The sequence below is a fragment of the Dendropsophus ebraccatus genome, chromosome 2, assembly GCF_027789765.1.
Source record: "Dendropsophus ebraccatus isolate aDenEbr1 chromosome 2, aDenEbr1.pat, whole genome shotgun sequence".
NCBI lineage: Eukaryota > Metazoa > Chordata > Amphibia > Anura > Hylidae > Dendropsophus > Dendropsophus ebraccatus.
In genome coordinates, this window is record NC_091455.1 from 137,894,015 (window position 1) to 137,911,355 (window position 17,341).

The window sequence follows — 17,341 nt, forward strand, 5'->3', positions numbered from 1 at the left end:
GCTTCAGATTCCATTTTCACAGGCTTGAGTGTGTGAAAAATAGCACTGCTAAACAAGCTGAGGAGCTGTAACCTGAAAGTCACACAAATGTCACAGTCATTGCCAAGTGAAGGTCTACATTGCATAAGCCTGCATGAGTTATTACAAAGCACTCAAATATTTTCCTTCATCCTGCACAGGATCTTCTAGAAACTTTTTTTTTTTTTAAGCACGTATATTTCTCCTATTTATAAGTCCCTTTATATACTTTTAATTTATTTCCAGGTAAAATATAAAGCTGGAAATGGAGAAAGAGTTTACCCCTCTGGCTTGTCTGCAGTTATCAGGTGAGCATAGTTATGTACAATATGTAGTACATTGATGGTTTGAACATATTTTTTTTTTTATTTGAGAAGATTGATCAGTAACATTTTGCCTACCATTAGGGTGACTAATGGTGCGTTTTCACAGACAGATTTATCTGACAGATTTTTTAAGCAAAAGCCAGGAATGGATTAGAAAAGAGAAATCTCAGTGTTTTCTTTATGACCTGTTCCCTGTTTATAATCTGTTCCTGGTAAATAATATGTTAAAAGCTGAGCTGTGATTGGTTGTTATGGATCTCTTACCATAGCAGCATAATACATTTCCTTTAGTAGCCCATAGCAACCAATCACAGTTTCCCTTTCACTTTTCAAGAGCAAATAATATGTGAAAGCTAAGCTGTGATTGGTTACTATCTGTAAACAAGGACACTGTGTGATAAATCTACCGAGACCCCACAGGGTGTTTTTGTCTGGGCAGCGTATACTCCTACAGCCAGTGGGAGAGAGAAGAGCTGCAGAAGGAGAGTTACCAGCAGGGGGAGCTCTTGGGTGTCGTCCCCTTTGGTTGTAGTTCCCCTTTCCTCCTCACCTTACACAATAACTGAGTACTGCAGAGCGGCCATCTTTGGGGGAGCAGAGCTGATGGGTACAGTGTAAGAGAGGTGGTGTATGGTGTTTATAGTGTCCCACATTATCATTTTTACACACTTACACCCTTGGACACCTTACTCCAAAGTATAGAGACGTATAAAATTCTGGTCTATAATAAATTCCCCCTATGTCGATTTACTAATAACAAGAAGAATACATTTTTGGCAAAAAGAAAAACATTTATTTAAGTTCTTAAATCATTCGCTGTTGGCAGTAGGGATGCCCCTCGGAGTGAGGTGTGGTGGTTGTGGGGAAAACACTGAGCACTTCCTTGGAGATGATGGCAATGGCTTTTTCTTAGCTCCTTGGTACTGGTAAAGCATCGCAAAATCAGTCTGATGCTCTGTAGGACGCCGATCAGCATCCTGCTGGTGGTGTTAGTCCAGGACAATGTCTCACGCGCTGTGATCAGCCATGAGAACCTGTTGCAGCGGCTGGTCGCCCAGGTGAGTAGCTGGAGGGTTGTGGCAATCCACACCTGCTTCTCACTGATGCTGCTCAGTGTGGCTTGCAGATCACTAGTGGTGATGGTAAAAATCAACGTTATCAGCTCACCGGTGGTAGTGGTGGTGATTCAGGTGGCTGTGGTCGTCCAGATCTGCAGGAAGCTGCTGCGGGTAAGGGTGGTGGTCCAGATGATCAGATCTCTTCTGCTGCAGATCCAGGTGATGAAATCACAGGTGGTGGTGATAACACTCAGCCGCTCTACAGCAGCTGAGATCCAGGCTAGCAGGGTGCTATTAGTGAAAATCCAGCTCAGCAGGCGGCTGGTGGTGGGTATCCAGCTGAGCATATCAATAATAGCAGTCAGCCAGCTAAGCAGGCCAGTGAAGATAGTTTCTGCGATCTGGAGATGGCTGGTGATGGAAATGAGGTCACGGGTGGTCATATTCTAGTTGGGTAGGTCTCCAATGGTGTTGTTTGGACTCTTCATTTTGATGGTGCTGCAGTTGCTACGCTGCAGGTTGATGGTGCTGGAATTGGGCCTCTGCAGCTTGGTAGTAATCTTCCAGCTGGGCTGCTCTCTGATGGAACTGTTTAGCCACTGCAGGCCCCTGGTGATGTCCCAGCTGAGCGGGTCGCTGATGGAATTGCCCCAGCTCAGCAGGTTGATGAAGGGTTCAATCTAGGTGAGTGGTTGTCTGGTAGTAAGACAGCCCACCAGGATTGGAACCAAATAGCACAGAAGGTTGCCAAAAAAGGCAAGATCTCTGCCAATCCTCTTCTCTCTCTCCATGGACTGACAAAAATCAGAAAAGCTAGAAAAAACTGGCAGTATACGCAGGCAGAACGCACAGGTAGTACAGACAATGTGATCGCAAGTGAGTCCCTAAGAACAGAGAGTCTGAGGCTCTGCACCTTGTTTTATAGGGCCCTGGGATGACCTCACCAATTATTTCATTTACGTGATGTCACTGCTTGTTGTAGTGATGTCATGAGCATGTAAAATAGGCTTTTATAGACTCTTGAAATTATGTAGGGTGAGTTCAGACATGGAGGATATGTTTCAGATTTTTACAGCCCAATACATGTGACTAGCGCTTGTACAACCAGGTCCAGGGGCATAGCTAAAGGCTGATGGGCCCTGGTGGAAAATTTTAGCTTCAGGGGCCCCCATTCCATGCGATGATTCGCCGTCCAAAAAAAAAATAAAAAATTTCCAATTACTCTAAGGTGACACCCCCTAATGTGCCACCGTGTTCTAATGAACGGTCACTGTGTCCCCTCATGTATTGCACCACTGTCCCCTATAATGAATGTACTGTACTGTGTCATTCTCTAATCATTGTTTTCCTATCTTTGACTCCCCAGCTGAAAAACTACAACTCCCATCTTAGCGACCAGCAGGGCATGATGGGGGTTGTACTTCTGCAACATGGAGAGACACAGACTGCCAAACTAAAACTCTCATCATGAACTGCCAGCAGGGCATTATGGAGGTTGTAGTTCTGCAACCTTGAGAGCCCCAGGCTGCAAAACTACAACTCATCATGAACTGTTAGCACAGCATGATGGGGGTTGTAGTTCTAGGGATAACAATCTCACCTGTCCAGGTTCCTGCTCTTCCCTGGGGGTCTGGCCTCCTCTGGTCAGGTCTGGCTGCTTTGTAATGTGGCTGCTTTGTATGATGGCAGAGTTTCTGCAAATTTTCCCTTTGCTCAGAAAACCCCTTTCCATACTTTCATACTGTTATCTTATATTACAGAACAAACAGCAATATAGAAGATCAGTTTTACCAATAATACCCCCTAAAGGCCCAAATAATGCTGCCACATGATGACCTCTACCATCACATAGTGAATGAATAATATTACCATCGTGTTACTAAATAAAAACCACAATGTGAAAGACCAATAAAACTCCTATACAGTAACAACCACTCAATAAAAATACGCACACCCGAGACAGGCAGCAGAAACCACACACAAAGAGCTAGGAGTCGGAAATCACACACATTAATGTCAAGATCAGAGAAAAGTACTTATTTTCTGATGTATCACTCACCCTTTAAGGGAAACTGTCATCACGGATATGCATATATTGGGTTCTGGGATATGCATATATCTGTGCTGCCAGTTTCCTGTTGCTGATTACACAAGATGAACATACAAACCTTCAGCGCTGTAGTGTGATCTGGCGTGTTCCTAAAAAACATTCTTTATTCCGGGCTGACCATGTCACAGAGGCGGGTCTGGAACACCATCAGCTCCCGTCCTGCTCTCCAGCCACTGCTGTATCTTGAATTCGCCCACCTCCTCCAGAGCGAGGCCTGAAGACACATCAGTAGCAATGACTGTATGTATGCACTGCTGGTGTGCTGAGCAACTGGCAGCATGGATGAATGCATATTTATGCCGTCACATTGACACCTGTCAATAATTTAGCTGTGATTCTTCACATAGAGGTGAACCACTGGAAGCAGGATGTGTGATACCACTTCTGTGCAATGAATATTTGACTTTTCACACAAAAATCCATGGCACACCAGCACCCACACTCCTGCATACCATACCCTTTACCTATATATATATATATATATATATATATATATATATATATATATATATCTCTATCTTACATCTATTTATCTCACACTATACAGAACAGACAATGGTATGCATAGTACACCACACATGCATAACATATCCCACATACACAGCACATGCATAGTACACCATACATACATAACATCCCACATACACAGCACATGCATAGTACACCATACATACATAACATATCCCACATACACAGCACATGCATAGTACACCATACATACATAACATATCCCACATACACAGCACATGCATAGTACACCACACATATATCCCACATACACAGCACATGCATAGTACACCATACATACATAACATATCACACATATGGTGTCTTAGCACATTGTAAACAGATATAGAATATTTACTTACTGTAGCTGGTTGCAGTCAAGAAAGGGTTAAATCAGCATGCATATACTGACAGATACTGGTAGTTTCCCTTGTGTGTTGAGTCATACCGCAGCATTTTGCAGTCCCCCCATGTCCCGACTGAAGCTGCAGCCTTGTCAGCTGAGGGGAAGGAGCCTGATGGTAAATTTCTTAAAGTGTCACTGTCCTTTAATTTTTTTTATTTATTTATTTATTTTTTTTTTGCAGAAATCAATAGTACAGGCAATTTTAGGAAAGTTTGTAATTGGATTTATTAGCCGAAAAATGCATTTTTATCACGAAAAAGCAGTTTGAAGCTCTCCCCTCTCTCTTCATCATTGTTTATGGAGAGGGGAGGGGTGGAGGGAGATGATGCACCAAAACAGGACAACAAAAAGTTAATTTACAGCTACATCACTGGCTATATCCTCTGACAGTCAGCAATGACCTCTCTGACCTCTTAATAGTGCTTTCATGCAGCTCCCTGCTTTGTAATCCTTTGTTCTCTGCTCTCTGCTGCCGACTCATCTCCCTCCTCCCTCCTGCCTTCTCTATAGAACAGACAGGGTTGTGTCTGATGCAACAAGACACAATTTCCTATTTTGCAGTGAATGGAAAAGAGGAGGAAGGAGGGGACCTGGGAAAAGGCTTTTTGAATAAAGATAATGGCATATTTGCCTAATAAACCCAATTACAAAGTTTCTTAAAATCGCATGTAATATTGATTTCTGCAAAAAAATAAAATAAATAAATAAATAAATAGAGATATATATATATATATATATATATATATACATATATATATGACAGTGACTCTTTAACCCTTAGAGCAGTGATTTTCAACCTTTTTTGAGCCGCGGCACACTTTTTATACTTCTCGGGGCACACCACCAACCAAAATGGCACAAAATGACACTAAAACAGTACATATTATACATATAGTTAATAATATAGATTCTAAATGTGTTTATACTCACTCAGTGTGAAACCTGGGCCTGTTTTCTTCTCCCCCCTGTGCTTCTCTCCACCATACTTCTCCTCCCTGCTTCTCTCCCTCATGATTCTCTCCTGTGCTTCTCTCCCCTGCTTCTCTCCACCAAACTTCTCTCCCCCCTGCTTCTCTCCGCTGTTTCTCCCCCCCCCCTGCTTCTCTCCCCCATCCCCATGTTTCTCTCCCCCCTGCTTCTCTCCCCCCTGCTTCTCCCCCATCCCCAGGTTTCTCTCCCCCATCACCAGGTTTCTCTCCCCCATGCTTCTCTCCCTGTCTCTCCCCCCCCCCGTTTCTCCCCCATGCTTCTCTCCCCCATCCACAGGATTCTTTCCCCCATGCTTCTCTCCCTGTCTCTCCCCCCTGTTTCTCCCCCATGCTTCTCTCCCCCATGCTTCTCTCCCTGTGTCTCCCTGTCTCTCCCCCCCTGTTTCTCCCCCATGCTTCTCTCCCCCATCCCCAGGTTTCTCTCCCCCATCCCCAGGTTTCTCTCCCCCATTGTTTTCGCCTGTTTCTCTCCCCCATCCCCAGGTTTCTCCCCCCCCTTCCTCCTCACCTCCTCCAAGATGCTGCTGTCCGCCTCACCTACTGGCCGCCTGTAGGGCCCGGACGTGCTCCTCCAATCAGCGGAGACTGGGAGCGCGGTGCGCTGCGACGGGCCGTAGCGCACACGTTGTTTGGATGCGTGCATCACGGCCCGCCGCAGCGCACCACGCTCCCTGTCTCCGCTGATTGGATAGGAGGAGCACGTCCGGGCGCTACAGGCGGCCAGTAGGTGAGGCAAACAGCAGCCCACATTATAATCTCCCACTAATTGCTGCGCATTGCCGGGGAACAAAACTCAGGAGCACCATAGTTTGGGGAACTTTCCCTGCGGCACACCCGACCATGTGTCGCGGCACACTGGTTGAAAATCACTGCCTTAGAGGACCAGGCCAATTTCAATTTTTGTGTTTTCGTTTTTACCTCCTTGTGCTTAAAAGGCCATAGAACTTGCATTTTTCCACCTAGAGACCCACATGAGCCTTAATTTTTTGTGCCACTAATTGTACTTTGCAATGACAGGCTGAATTTTTTCATAAAGTACACTGTGAAAGCAGAAAAAAATTCAATGTGTGGTGAAATTGAAAAAAAAGCATTTCTTTTATTTGGGGTTTTTCGTTTTTATGTTGTTCACCTTGGGGTAAAACTGACTTGTTATATATGTTCCTCAGGTTGTTACAATTACAACGATATGTAACATGTATAACTTTTATATTATGCGATGGCTTGTAAAAAATTCAAACCATTGTTAACAAATATATGTTCCTTAAAATCGCTCTATTCCCAGGCTTATAGGCTTATTTATCCTTTGGTCTATGGGGCTGTGTTAGGTGTCATTTTTTGCGCCATGATGTGTTCTTTCTATCGGTACCTTGATTGCGCATATGCGACTTTTTGATCGCTTTTTATTGCAATTTTTCTGGATTTGATGCGTCCAAAAATGGCAATTTTGCACTTTGCTTACGCCATTTACCGAGTGAGATCAGGAATGTGATTAATTAATAGTTTGGGCAGCTTTGACAGCTGCATCCGATTACTTTATTAGCGGGCACGGCGATCCGACTGTGCCCGCTAATAGCCGTGGTCCCGGGCTACGCGCAGCCCTGGATGTGTGGGTACGTCCAGGGTCGCCTAAGGGTTAAGATGGCGGTGACTAGCACAGGTAGCACAGGCTGTTGCTGCTCAGTGCTATGTAAAGTAATCGTCACCAGGCAGGAATTAGCTGCAGAGATGTTTACTTTTGCTGCAATATGCTGCAATGACCAAAGGGGCAATACAGCTGCAGGGAGCCCTCAGGGGATGGGGGCCCTGGGCAATTGCCCGGTTTGCCCCCCCAACGCCGGCCCTGGCTGTAACTTGTCCTATTGTATCGGCTTAAGACCCTTTTACAAGGGCCACTTAATTACTATACTGTAAATGCATATTTAGCCAATAATCGTCACATGTAAAAGTGAAAGTGATCTGCCAAAGAACTCGTTGGCCCATTGCACTTTTGCGTGGTGGCAAAATTTATCGCTATTGGCCTTATATCTCCATGCATATCGGGCTGTCTAAAAGGGCAGTGTATCACTGCATTCCCCCTCCCCCATTGTTAGAAATGTATAATAATAGTCTTCTACGTAATAAATGTACTGGTTAGACATGTATATTTATCTATTTTTTTTTTTAAAGAAAAATAGTTCTATCTTCCTAATGTTATTTTAAAAAATGTCAATGTCTCCTTACTACTATGCTTTCCGCAACAGATCCATATTTATATCATTTATATTTACGTCACACTTTCTTTTTTACATATTGTTTGGACCTGGAAAAAGTGTTGTTTTGTAACCTTCGCCAAGGGAGTTAACTGGTTTCTTGGTTTGTTTCCAAAGTCAGTTGTTTCCTCCGAGATGAGTTTTGACTCTCTCAATCCCATGCTACAGATATTTCCTTTGCTTAGTCTTAAAAGCAGGTCAAAGTAATTTTACATTCATCACAAAATGTACAGAATTTGCCAAGCTGGACAAGAGGAGATAGCTAGCTATGTGTGAAAGTCCTCTTTCTTGTAGAAGCACAAGCATTAAATATTGATTTCCCAGGTGGTAACTTGCATGATTTGTTCTACTAGAAGCATTTTGCCTTTGGGAAGTTGTCATGCCTACCAAGGCAGGCAATCAAAGACATGACTTTTCGGAAATTCGGCTGTCTTAATTCATGCACAAGAGCCCTTTGTTTTTTAATCTGTTGTGAATAATAGGCATTCCCATGGAACGAATAAAATGAAAAGATGTTCTTAAAATGAAAAGATGTTCTTCAAACCCTTCCTTTCTGTTAGGCCAATATACTTTGAGAGACGTAAAAAAAAGTTAATTGCTTCCATTTAACAAATAAAACATAATCCTCCTGAAGTATACTCATTATTTTCCCACTTCAGAAGAAGCAACTATTTCTTACAGGGGGAAAAAAAAAAATCTTACTTGATGTGCAATAATAATGTAAAATTTTTATTGAAAATTATTTTATGTTTGAAATAACAATAGGATATTTTTTTCAAGCACAAAGATATAATATGTTTGAAATTATAGTAGGATTACAGGTTTATTATCCTTTTGTTAAAGCGCTTGTGAAAGAAGCATGAAACCTTACAAATACTGCTGTTGGTTCTCAGTATGTTCATGCTGAGGTCCTTTCAGAGTTAGAAAAAAAAAAAAAATCTTTTAAGATACTTGATGTTTATTTCTGTACAACAAAAATATGTTAATTAACTTAGGCTTAGGTTCACATTTTCTTTTTTTTTTTTTTTTGTTCATTTAAGGTATACGTTTAAACGGGGGAAATGGATACAAAAACAGATGCGGTTGTATACCATACTGCAGGGTCAATTTTCTATTGACTTACTAATAAAAAAAAAAAAGGGATCGAATTGGATCAGTTTTTTTTTTTTAACATAGACAAAGACATGGTTGGCCACATTTTTTTGTATGTTAAAATTAAACACACTTAAACTGATAGTGAAATTGATGTATAAACACAGTGTGAACCAGGCTATAGCATTTTACACTTATAAAATAGTTTTTTTTTATGTTATGGACATCAATATTTATTGTTATTTACTTTCATTTTGGAAAATTAAGCAATGGTCTCAATAATTTGTGTTAAGGGTATGTTCACATGTAGAATATACTCTGCAGATTTTATGCTATGTTTAATTTATTTATATTGATTTATTCTTTCAGTGTAACTAAAGTGATATTGTCACCCTCTTTCCATATAAGGGGTTCTCAGCACCATTCTTAAAGTGACACTGTCACCCCCTTTTGCATTATGACTCCTATACATAGGTGTGAAGGGTAAATTTAGCAGTTTTTATACCTTATTTTATATCATAAGTCATGGTGCTTGTTCAAGTAAAAAGTGATCTTTCATCAAAAGCAGATTGTGTTAAGTGCACGGCAACAGCTCCACTTAGCCCCACCCACAGCGCCACCATTAGCCACTAGACCTTTAGGCCAGCCAGTTCTGATGGTTGGTGAGGGGGTGGGGCCTATGTGCCTACAACATCATGGAGGGGCGGAGCCAATGGTGGCACTTTGGGCAGAGCTAAGTGGCGCTGTTGCCGTGAAGCACTGCCCACTTAGCACAATCTGAACAAGCACCATGACGTATGATATAAAATAAGCCCACTGCCCACTTAGCACAATTTGCAGTTGATAAAAGATCACTTTTTACTTGAACAAGCAGCATGACGTATGATATAAAATAAGGTATGAAAACTGCTAAATTTACCTTTTACACCTGTGTAGAGAAGTAAGAATGCAAAAAACAGACGACAGTGTTACTTTAATCTTATATACTGGACATTTCATATCTTTTACTATAAAGGATTCCTTGGTTATCTCTCCCATAAAAAAATGCATGTTATTGTTAATGGACAACGCTGTATGGGTGGGGCTTAACCGCAGTGGTGACCCATATCTCTGCCCAAATAATTACTTTATGCTCTGCCCCTTATTGACATCATTGATGTCTAGTCCTCCCCCCACCACAGCCATTGGAATGGGCCAATGTAGAGGCCTAGGCCCTGCCCCCTCTAGGTGTCTCCCCAATCCAATGGCTGCAGAGGGGACGGGGCCTAGACGGCGATGACATCACTGAGTGGGCAGAGCCTACGGCGAGATATGGGGCACCACTGCTGTTAAGTCCCAGGGTTGTGTTAAGGCCATTTGCCCTATGGTAGAATTTGTGTTCCTTTGTTGGTACAATTACAATAATATGCAACTTGCATTACTTTCATTTTATTTAACAGCTTTTAAAAAACTAAAACCTTTAAAAAAAACAACTAATTGTTCCTTAAAATTGCTCTTTTACTATCCTTATAACGTCTTTGTTTTTTGTTCTATGAGGCTGTGTGAGGTATCATTTTTTCTGCCATGATCTGTACTTTCTATTGGTACCTTGCTTGCATATATGCGACTTTTTGATCACTTTTTTTCAATTTGATTAATTTTCTGAATTTGATGCAACCAAAAATGTGCAATTTTGCATTTTGGAATTTTTTTGCACTTACGTTGTTTACCATGCATGAACAGGAATGTGATGATGTAATAGTTTGAGCGAATATGCATACGGCGATACCAAATATGTTTTTATTATTAATTTTTATTTATAAAATGGGAAAAGGGGGGTGATTGAAACTTTTATTAGGGGAGGGGATTTTTTATTAATGAAATCACTTACATTAATTAGAAGTCCCCCTGAGAGCATGTGGTGTCAGTTCTTCGTGTAGCGCACTTTAAAATGTCACTGTCATTAATTATTTTTTTTTTTCTTTTGCAGAAATCAATAGTACAGGCGATTTTAAGAAACTTTGTAATTGGGTTTATTGAAGAATGAAATGAAAAAGCAGTTTGAAGCTCTGCCCCCTGTCTTCATGATGGTCTATGGAGAGGGGAGGGGTGGAGGGAGATGAGGCACCAAAACAGGACAGCAAAGAGTTAATTTACAGCTACATCACAGGGCTATCTTCTCTAAAATAACCACTGACCTCTGAATACCAGCTTCACACAGCTCCCTGCTGTGAGATCCTTTGGTCTCTGCTCTCTGCTGGCGACTAATCTCCCTCCTCCCCCCTCCCCTCTTCATAGCACAGACAGGGTCCGACTGATGTACACTAGTCGAGACTTCCTGATAATGAGCAGTGGATGAGAGAGAGGAGGGGGGGGACCTGGGAAAGGTCTTTTTAAAGGGAACCTGTCACCCCCCGTGCCGGGGTGACAGGCAGCCGACCCCCCGTTAGAGCCCCATATACTTACCTAATCCCGCCGGGTCCCGCTTCTGGAGGTGGTCGGGTGACGGAGATCTCAGCCGCTGCAGCCCGGCGCGCGCGCTGAGAGATGAGTCCAACGCTCATAGAGAATGACTGAGCGCTGGACTCTCCTGTCATTCTCTATGGGTGTTGGACTCATCTCTCAGCGCGCGCGCGGGGCTGCAGCGGCTGAGATCTCCGTCACCCGACCACCTCCAGAAGCGGGATTAGGTAAGTATATGGGGCTCTAACGGGGTCGGGAGCCTGTCACCCCGGCACGGGGGGTGACAGGTTCCCTTTAAATGCAGATAAAGCCATATTTTCCTAATAAACCCAATTACAACGTTTCTTAAAATCGCTTGGACTATTGATTTCTGCAAAAAAATAGTTAACAACATTGACACTTAACTGCAGTCTTATTTTGGGAAGTTTTGTGAAGAGGACTAGCTTGGAACAGATTATGTAGAAACTAAATATCTTTATATTTTTTTCACCACGTTTTCATCTGTAGCCAGAAAAAAGCCTAGTGTCTGTTATTAGCAGTACAAAATGAGCACATTCTTCTTTTCTGTTTACAGTGTAGCACATCTCCACAGGAGATCATTTGTTCTGTCTAACACTGGCAAATGTTTGAAAATAAATTCACTACTTTGTTGACACTCCCTTGTGTTCATTTGCATTTTTGCTTTTAGGTTACTGAACTTATGCAACAAATTTAGCATTTCACATACAATATAATTTATAGCAGACAAAAATTGCCATTGCCACTAGTATGACCATGTTGACCATAGTCCCTCAATCATTGTAAAAATCTCTGGCTCACCTGTGAAAATATTCTTTATTGTTAAAAATAAATAACTCTTTGCTTATATTTTCTAGTTTGCTGTCCTCTAAACCAAAGTCACCATGAATATTTTACAGTTTCAAAAACAACATGGCCATTCTTCTAGTCTCTTTTTCTCCACTGAATGCCAAGAATTGCATACTATAGTCTAAAAGATTTTTTTGTATAGCACAAGGTTCCAGTACTTATCAGCTGCTGTATGTACTGCAGGAAGTGGTGTATTCTTTCCAGTCTGGCACAGTGTTCTCTGTTGCCACCTCTGTCCATGACAGGAACTGTCCAGAGTAGTTGCAGATCACCACGGAAAGCTTTTCCTGCTTAGGACAATTCCTGACAAAGAGGTAGTAGCAGAGAGCAGCTAATAAGTACTTGAAGACCTGAGATTCTGATTAGCAGTAATTTACAAATCTGTTTTTGTAGTTTCTCCATGCTTGGCTCTTTTCCAGCCTGAATAAATAGTATCTTTTTGGTCAGGCCTCAGGTTTTCAATACCGTCCTCAGCTCCTTGCTTGTTGAGATCAGAGTCCTTGATGAACTGTTATACACATCAGGGCACATTGATCAATGCTGGCCACCTGGCCTGCATCACGTGGGAAGATGCAAATTTGTGTGGGGAGGAGGCGTGAAGTGATGCTAGATTTCTTTTTTTTTTTTTTTACGTACCGAGTGATGCTAGATTTCCATTAAAGTAGCAAAACTCTTAAAGTGACAGTAGGTCAAAGTGCAAACCCAAACAGTTAAATTTTGTGTCATTAAGGCGTTAACCCCTTAGAGACTGTCGATACAGATTTTTACACCGGTCACTAATCGACTCTATTTAGCTTTTTATGGCGATGGCTTAGAATAGTGCAGGGGCATCAGTAAGGCCCGCACCTCGGGGTCGGGGCAGTTTGAGGGGTCTGCCCCAGCTGGTCCCTGCTCCAGCGATCACCGTTATTAACTTTATAACGGCGGGTGCTGGTAATGGGCATTGCCGGCGCAGTTGCACACTTTAGTCTCCCTCTACTGTGAATCCACAGTGAGAGGAGATTAGTGTAGGTGTCTGCCACCCCCTGGATTAACCCACTAGTGGCCTGGTAACTAAACCTCCCCTCCCTGGGCATCCATCACTTCCAAGATGGAGTCTGTTCACAGTGATGGAGAAGTGTAGCTAGTAGAAAACCCATGTTTCGGTGGCGGAAAGCATGGGGCAACGATCGGGGACCACCCTGTGTGGTCTCGGTACAAGCGATCAGCGGTATATACAGCCAGAATTAACATGTTCCCTAATGCAACAATAGGAGACACAGATCACTGATCTCAGGGAGACCAGCCAAAGATAAAACTGTCAGCTGCTGGTTTAAGCGCTCAATACAGTGCATTGCTCCCTGGAAAACATGAATATGCAAAAAAAAGCCTGTAAAGCCTCATTTAAGAATCTCAGGACTAACACAGGACAAGCACAGAACTAGCTCCAAACTAATGAGGGGCAACAACCCAAAACAGCTGTCTGTGGATGGTTACCCAGCCTTGTTTTTTTTCCTTGTCATTACATTTACTTATAGAGCCACTTAATATGGTGGCTTTGGTGGTTTAGCTACAGGAGCCACCCCTTGGCTGGGCCCTTCCCAGAGGGATATCTGCCTAGTCCTGTGTTTCAAAACTCTTAATTCTAATAATGGCTAAAAGTTGCGGTTTACACCCAGATTGCCCGTAATAATAACGATTACTAGCTGCATTTTTGCTCAGGCAAAATGAAACTCCTTCCCTTCTGAGACCTGCTGTGTGCCCATACAGTGTTTTATGCCCACATATGGGGTACTATTGTACTCAGGAGAACCTGGGTTGCAAATTATGGTGTGCCTTTTTTTTCTCTTGTTCTTTGCAAAAATTAGCAATTTCAAACTAAATGAGCATATTTTTTGACTGCCTAATTTTGGGTACTTTCCTCTAATAGCTGTGTAGTCAAAATGCTCAATAAGCCCCAGGATGAATTCTTTGAGAGGTTTACTTTTCAAAATGGGATGACTTTTGGGGAGTTCCAATGCACTTCAACCTGGCACTTGGAAACTTCTTCAGCAAAATCTGCACTGAAAATACTAATTGACACTGCTTCCCTTCTTGCTGTGTACCCGTACAGTGGTTTATACCCACATATGGGTTACTGTTGTACTTCTCCAGTATTCAAGCCTCCTTTATCCCCTTAAAAAATTAACTGGTCCCTAAAAAAATCAGTTTTGAAAATTTGCTGATACATTTCTAAGTCAAATTTGTTTAGCAAATGATGCCAGAATAAAGAAGACATATTGTTAATGTGACTTGGTAACTTATGTGATTTTTCTTTTTTTTTTTTTTTTTACAAGCAGAGAATTTCAAAGTTTGTTAAACGCAAACTTTTCAAATTTTGCCACTAACATAAAGTACTATGTTACAAAAAAAATTTCGGAATTGCTAACATACGTTAAAGCATCAGATATAACCGCATAAAGTGAGACAGGTCAGATTTTGAAAAATGAGCCTGGTCATTAAGGCCCAAACTACTGTAACTGCAGCACGAAGGGGTTAAACAGAATTGGTTATATGCCTACTATGAATACAGATTGTATTTCCAATAGTCTCACCAAGATAGACTTAAGATGGATTAATGAGTACATAAAAATAAGAAAATATTGCTTCTAATAGGTGTCTAGATGTTTTTTTGTGTTATACTGTAAAACCGATTTCAGTGGCTGCATATTACTTTTTCTCATTTTTCTCTTCTTTTCCTCACTTAAGTTATAATGTGATGCCATATTCAGGCCCACTGCACACTTTGCATTTAATTTATTCATTTTAGAAACTCATACAGATTATATTTGTTTCCACGTTCTAGTCAGAGTAGCAATTGCATTAGGTTTTGGAGTATGTAACCTCTGCCATAGTTTCATTTAGCTTGGTTTTCATTTCATTTTAATTAGCTTCATTATTTTTCCTAGGCAAAATGTTTGGTTTATCTTCTCTGATGAGTAGTCTAATTGTATCTTTCTTGCCTTAAGTAATATCTCGTTAACTTTATAAGCCATCTTTTCCAGGCCATCTACAGAATTAATTTCCTGCTGTTGCACTGATGTTACTTCTTTATTGTAACCCCCAAAGTTTTAGATTACAATTTTATAGTTCTTACTGTTCTCTTTTTTTTTTTAAGGAAAAATCTTTATAGACCATGCAAAATATAGAAGCACACAAATAAAAAAAAACTGCTTAAAAGTTAAGAACAAAGGAATAAAGCTGAAAAATGAATATAAAGATAAACAAATCTTAGAAGTATACTTTTGCAAAGTCAACCTATTCTGTGAATTATAGAGTTGTAGCATTTATGGTTTTATGCACCATGCACTAAAATATCGATATTCCAGGCCAAAAAACGGTTCGATACCAGGATTTCCTGGTATCGATACTTTTATGTTAAGCTGCAGAATTTCGCAGATTAAAATAAAGCATAGCACTCCTTGTGCACAAGAAGGTATGCTGGGAGTTGTAGTGCACAAGAAGGTATGCTGGGAGTTGCAGTTGTGCAGCAGCAGCTTTCCAATATAACAATTCCCAGCATACCTTCTTGTGCACTACTACTCCCAGCATACCTCCTCGTCCACAAGAAGGTATGCTGGGAGTAGTAGTGCACAAGAAGGTATGATGGGAATTGTTATATTGGAAAGCTGCTGCTGCACAACTGCAACTCCCAGCATGTAGTGCACAAGAAGGTATGCTGGGAGTTGCATTTCTACAGCAGTAGCCTTCCAATACAACTTCCATCATACCTTCTTTTGCACTTCAACTCCCAGCATACCTCCTTGTGCTCAAGGGGGTGTGCTGGGAGTTGTAGTGCACAACGGGTATATGCTGGGAGTTGTAGTTCACAAGAAGGTTTGATGGGAGTTGCAGATGTGCAGCAGCAGCCCTCGATATAACAACAACTTCCATCATACTTTCTTGTGCACTACAACTCCCTTCATACATTCTTGTGCACTACAACTCCCTTCATACATTCTTGTGCACAAGGAGGTATGCTGGGAGTTGTAGCGCAAAAAAGGCATGCTGGGAGTTGTAGTGCACAAGTAGGTATGCTGGGAGTTGTAGCGCAAAAAAAAGGTATGTTGGGAGTTGTAGTGCACAAGGAGGTATGCTGGGAGTTGCAGTTCTGCCGCAGAAGTCTCCAAAACAACAACTCCCAACATACCTTCTTTTGCACTACAACTCCTAACATACCTTGTTTTGCACTACAACTCCCAGCATACCTCCTTGTGCAGGGAGTTGTAGTGCACAAGGAGGTATGCTGGGAGTTGTAGTGCAAAAGAAGGTATGTTAGGAGTTGTAGTGCAAAAGAAGGTATGTTAGGAGTTGTAGTACTCAAGGAGGTATGCTGGGAGTTGTAATGCAAAAGAAGGTATGTTAGGAGTTTTACTGCAAAAGAAGGCATGTTAGGAGTTGTAGTACTCAAGGAGGTATGCTGGGAGTTGTAATGCAAAAGAAGGTATGTTAGGAGTTTTACTGCAAAAGAAGGTATGTTAGGAGTTGTGCAAAAGAAGGCATGTTAGGAGTTGTAGTACTCAAGGAGGTATGCTGGGAGTTGTACTGCAAATGAAGGTATGTTAGGAGTTGTAGTACTCAAGGAGGTATGCTGGGAGTTGTACTGCAAAAGAAGGTATGTTAGGAGTTGTAGTACTCAAGGAGGTATGCTGGGAGTTGTACTGCAAAAGAAGGTATGTTAGGAGTTTTACTGCAAAAGAAGGTATGTTAGGAGTTTTACTGCAAAAGAAGGCATGTTAGGAGTTGTAGTACTCAAGGAGGTATGCTGGGAGTTGTAATGCAAAAGAGGGTATGTTAGGAGTTTTACTGCAAAAGAAGGTATGTTAGGAGTTGTGCAAAAGAAGGTATGTTAGGAGTTGTAGTACTCAAGGAGGTATGCTGGGAGTTGAAGTGCACAAGGAGACATGCTGGGAGTTGTAGTACTCAAGGAGGTATGCTGGGAGTTGTACTGCAAAAGAAGGTATGTTAGGAGTTTTACTGCAAAAGAAGGCATGTTAGGAGTTGTAGTACTCAAGGAGGTATGCTGGGAGTTGTAATGCAAGAGAGGGTATGTTAGGAGTTTTACTGCAAAAGAAGGTATGTTAGGAGTTGTGCAAAAGAAGGTATGTTAGGAGTTGTAGTACTCAAGGAGGTATGCTGGGAGTTTAAGTGCACAAGGAGACATGCTGGGAGTTGTAGTACTCAAGGAGGTATGCTGGGAGTTGTACTGCAAAAGAAGGTATGTTAGGAGTTGTAGTACTCAAGGAGGTATGCTGGGAG

At 41.7% G+C, this 17,341-nt stretch overlaps 1 protein-coding gene across 2 annotated transcripts in view; it reads left to right on the forward strand.

The window, feature by feature from the left end:
• Positions 1 to 17,341, forward strand: part of TPK1 (thiamin pyrophosphokinase 1) — a 429,239-nt gene that overhangs the window by 30,495 nt on the left and 381,403 nt on the right. For both annotated transcript variants that reach the window (XM_069958392.1, XM_069958393.1), the window contains exon 2: positions 265 to 326. In XM_069958392.1, the coding sequence (XP_069814493.1) occupies positions 284 to 326 (43 nt within the window). In that variant the 5' untranslated portion in view covers positions 265 to 283. The remainder of the gene's footprint in view (positions 1 to 264; positions 327 to 17,341) is intronic.